This window comes from Pteropus vampyrus, unplaced genomic scaffold (genome assembly GCF_000151845.1).
Source record: "Pteropus vampyrus isolate Shadow unplaced genomic scaffold, Pvam_2.0 Scaffold139, whole genome shotgun sequence".
NCBI lineage: Eukaryota > Metazoa > Chordata > Mammalia > Chiroptera > Pteropodidae > Pteropus > Pteropus vampyrus.
This window is the reverse complement of record NW_011888920.1, coordinates 2,626,170-2,630,862: the sequence shown is the minus strand read 5'-3', so window position 1 is coordinate 2,630,862 and position 4,693 is coordinate 2,626,170. Positions and strand designations below refer to the sequence as shown.

The 4,693-nt window shown below is 36.8% G+C and overlaps 1 protein-coding gene across 10 annotated transcripts in view; it reads left to right on the top strand.

Moving 5' to 3' along the window:
* Positions 1-4,033, top strand: part of MSANTD4 (Myb/SANT DNA binding domain containing 4 with coiled-coils) — a 19,109-nt gene extending 15,076 nt beyond the window's left edge. For 9 of the 10 annotated variants that reach the window (XM_011368118.2, XM_011368123.2, XM_023535379.1 and 6 more), the window contains one exon: positions 1,784-4,033. In XM_011368118.2, coding sequence (XP_011366420.1) covers positions 1,784-2,359 — 576 coding nt within the window. In that variant the 3' untranslated portion in view covers positions 2,360-4,033. Of the gene's footprint in view, positions 1-83; positions 1,427-1,783 lie in introns of those variants that run through there. The other variant, XM_011368130.2, reaches the window with a different exon arrangement.
* Positions 4,034-4,693: the final 660 nt, after the last annotated feature.

Genomic DNA, 4,693 nt, shown 5'->3' with positions numbered 1-4,693 from the left:
GATTACATTGTCTTAACTTTTCTGAATTTTATTGATTTTTGTAGCCCAGCCTTTCCATGTTCCTCTAAAATTATTCTACGGAGTCTGAAGTTATTTTTCTTTTTGATATCTCAAACTAGTGGTTATCTGGCAAATCGACTAATTCATTCATTAAAAAATTATTTATGCTGCGCCTGCCATGTGCCAGAAGCTGCTAGGCTCTGGGGAGATGATGAGCAGAAACCTTGCTGCTTTCATGAAACTTCTAGTGAAATGGGGAAGAGAAGGACTCTTGGCTATATGTTTAGCACAAGTGTCATATTTAGAAAAGGAAAAAGAAGAAAGGAAGTTTTGTAGTCATAGCTTCCGTTAGAGTAATTTGACTTGTTGAGAAAGGCTTCGCTGAGAAACAGGTGTCTAATCTAGGAGCTGAAGCGTGAGGAAGAATTAAATAGGCCAAGAAGGGTGAATCCATTTCCTAGGCAGAGGGAACAGCGTGTACGAATGCCCTGAACAAGGAAACAGCCGGACTATAATTGATGACTGAAAGGCCCGTGTTGGGGTAGGAAAGATGCATTGGGGAGAGCAGAGTGGGAGAGGGAATTAGAGAAGTAGGAAGTAGGTCAAGATTGAATGCTGGCAATTAGGAACCATTATAGCAGCCCAGGTGAGAGAAAATGGCATCTTGGATTATGGTGGTGCTGGCAAAGACAGAAATGTAGGCAGTTTTGAGCCATATTCAGAGGTGTTTTTTAAAACATTATGTATGAAGCTTATTGGGTTGAGATACCCTGCAGAAGTTGTGGGTTAATCGATTTTTACTTTTTTCTCTTTAGGAATTATCCAGCCTGCCTGTGCTACTAATGAACAGAAAACTGATTTAAACAAAGTGCCAACAAGGGATTCTCTTTGATTTTTGTACTTTGTAGCATTTCTCAAATTCTTTTCACATCTCTTACAGTAAAACTGCATTTAAGTTAGAAAAATGAAGCAGTTGAAAAGGAAGAGAAAAAGCAATTTTAGTGTTCAAGAAACTCAGACCCTTTTGAAAGAAATTACAAAAAGGAAAGAAGTCATTTTTTCCAAACAACTCAATACAACAATTAATGTGATGAAGCGAATGGCTTGGGAGGAGATCGCGCAGTGTGTGAACGCTGTGGGAGAAGGAGAACAGAGGACAGGGACAGAAGTGAAAAGAAGGTATCTCGACTGGCGAGCGCTTATGAAGAGAAAGAGGATGAAGGCGAACATTAAACTGGTTGGTTCGGGGTTTCCCCTCCCTACATCCGATTTAGATGACTCTCTTACTGAAGAGATAGACGAAAAGATTGGATTCCGAAATGATACAAATTTTGAATGGCAAAATGTGGCAGATTTCAGGGATGCAGGTGGATCCTTAACTGAGGTCAAAGTGGAAGAGGAAGAAAGAGATCCCCAGAGTCCTGAAGTAAGTATTAGCCTGCGAGCCCTGTTTTTCATTTAATTTCTTCAGTTCTCATGTGGGAGTTTTTTTATAGTCCAGGAGCAGTTAAGAAGGTCCCAAATTTTCAAGCTAACTTAAGAATAGCACATAACCAACTCATTCCACTTTTTCTTTATAGCATTAATCTCTTCTCACCTAAATATACTTCCTTTGATTATAAATATTAGTGACATCAAGTAATTCACTGTAAATATTATTCAAGATTCAAAGTAAATGGTTTTATGTCCTCAAACAATACAAAAAGCTTTTAAGAACTATTTGGATAAATTAACAACCATGACATAGAAATAATACTGAAAATTGCTTTTCTCTTTTCTTTAGTTTGAAATTGAGGAGGAGGAAGAAATACTGTCATCAGTCATCCCAGATTCCAGGAGGGAAAATGAACTCCCTGATTTCCCCCACATTGATGAGTTTTTCACTCTAAACTCAACACCATCGAAGTCTGCATATGATGAGCCCCATTTGCTTGTAAGCATAGAGAAACAGAAATTAGAATTGGAAAAACGAAGGCTGGATATCGAGGCTGAAAGACTGCAGGTAGAAAAGGAACGCCTGCAGATTGAGAAAGAGAGGCTACGGCATTTAGACATGGAGCATGAGCGGCTTCAGTTGGAGAAGGAGCGGCTGCAAATTGAGAGAGAGAAGTTGAGGTTGCAGATAGTCAACTCAGAGAAGCCATCCTTGGAGAATGAACTTGGTCAAGGAGAGAAGTCCATACTTCAGCCGCAGGACATAGAAACAGAGAAGTTAAAACTTGAGAGAGAACGCTTGCAACTAGAAAAAGATAGGCTGCAGTTTTTGAAATTTGAATCAGAGAAGCTACAGATTGAAAAGGAACGCTTACAAGTAGAGAAGGAGAGACTTCGAATTCAGAAGGAAGGACACTTGCAGTGATTTATCTAGGTCTGCATTTGGCAAATTTTTGTAAACCATAGGATTTTCTCTATATTGGGTAATAGGAAAATGGTTGCAGGATTAGTTATGTTTTTCCCCCCATTCAATGTCAGTGTTTTCAATAGGAAAAAGATAGTTATATGTGGGTAACTGTATGCTTAAGTAGTGTATTATATAAAAACTATGTGCCCTAGCTTAAACAGTATAGCAGAAACTATTGTGCTGTACTTAAATTAGTAAAATTACATAGAGCTTGTATAATCTGTGCACTCAGAGATTACAGTTATATCTATGTAAAATTCTAGCTCAGTGGTTCTCAGCTAGGGGTGATTTTTGCCCCCAGAAGACATTTGGCAATGTTTGGAGACATTTTTGGTTGTCAAAACTGGGAACTGGGGTGATTTGCTACTGGCGTGTAATGGATAGAGGCCAGGGATGCCTGCATCCTGCAATGCACAGGACAACCCCCCACAAAAAAGAATTATTTAACCCAAAATGTCAGTATTGCTAAGGGTGAGGAACCCTTTCCTAGCCTGACTGTGCACCTCTATAGCTTTGTTTTATAGTTTCAGAATATTAAAACCTCAGATGTTTATGTGGGTAGTTACTTAAATGGCCAAAAACTTTAACTATGAAACATTACTGTGTCGTATATAGATTATAGGAAGTGATGAAGAGTATAGGTATTTTATTCTCATGTTTCCATCTATAAACCAAGATTCAGAACTGAATAAATAAACAGTGTAAGGAACATCAGAGTTTGTCTAAAATGGGTCATTTTGAAAAGCAGTTGATTCATCTAGCTATTGATGTTTTAGAAGCAACACATTTTTTAAGCTTTAGTTCCCTTTCTTCTTTGAATCCATTTTCTCAGTTTAGATACAGAAATTATCATTTCAACCATGTGCTGAAATTGTAATGAAAATGAATGGTTGAAGCTAGTAAAGATGATACCAATATAAAAATGGTACCAGTAATACATGAGCTTGAACTCAGTGAATTTGATTTTTAAAATAAATAGTAGCTGTTTGGGAGTAGAAGTGAGGGTCAGGAGAGAAAGTCCGCTGAATCAGATGATGATGATGAAATAATGATAGTAGTTGTGTGTTATGAATTAGAGAAGCATTATCTGACCTAATCTATGGAATAATTCTTGAGAGTAGTATATCTAATATTATTTCTGAATCTAAGGCTCAGAGAAGTCACACAGTGAATAAATGACTGATCTCATATATTGTGGTGTATTTTTATCTTTGCCCCTCCCTGAGGAACAAAGTTTATATCTTCAGTCTCTTTGGCATTTATTCTGAAACCAAGGGCTTGCTTAACTTGATGATTTGCCCTCAGTCTCCGGAAGGTGCTCTTTCCACAATCCAGGTGATTTTAATGTACACTAAAGTTAAGAATCACTGCACGAGATCACTTTGTATTTCCTGATTTCCAGGGCTGTTATGTAGCTTTAATACATCTCTTCTGTTCACAGATACTACCTTGATTTTGCATTTGTTCCTTGTTAATTTAAGAACGTCTTGAAACCATATGTGATATTTGAATATAGGTATACAAAGAAAAAATATAGTTCTGCCTAGTTACCTTGACTTTGAAATAGTGTTATTTTTCTATAACTGAAATAAATGCTTCTACCATAGAAATAAAATTTGCCTATGCTAACTATTTGAAAGTTTATCATTTCAAGTGATGCTCTGTGCTATGAGGGTTGAGATTATCAAGTCTGGATGAGAGCCTTATCATGGTGAATGGTGACAGGGAGCCTAGCATTTGTGTTAGGCATTGTGTTATGTGCTTTTTATACATTATTTTATTTGCTCCTCAGAACAACCCTTAAGCTAAGTCATGTTATGCCTCCTTTTATAAGAAAAGAAGTGGTACCTCATTAATTTAATGAACTAAATACTTTAAAAATGATATACCAATCCTGACCCAAGATTTTAGTATAAGAGCTCTGAGGAAGAGTAGTGAAAGTTTGTAGGTGTAGTTGTAAGTATTGTAGCTTTGCCACTTTCGACTTGTGAAAGTCATTTAACTTGCCCCTGTGATTTGATTATTTATAAAATGAGCTTAATGATACCAGCTCTGTCTATACTTATTAGTTTTTTTTTTTTTAAGTGGTATGCGAATTGTAAAATGCCACTTAAATGCAAGGCGATACTAGTGTTAGGTTTAAGATCAGAAGATTTCAATTTCTTAGAAATAAGCATGGGGATAGCCCCTATTATTTTTGGATGGAGCACTCAGGTTCTTGAAAGTAAGAGAAAAAAAAAAAAAGCTTAATATCTTCCATGACTTTTGTTGAAGAGCTTCGGGTTTCTTAAC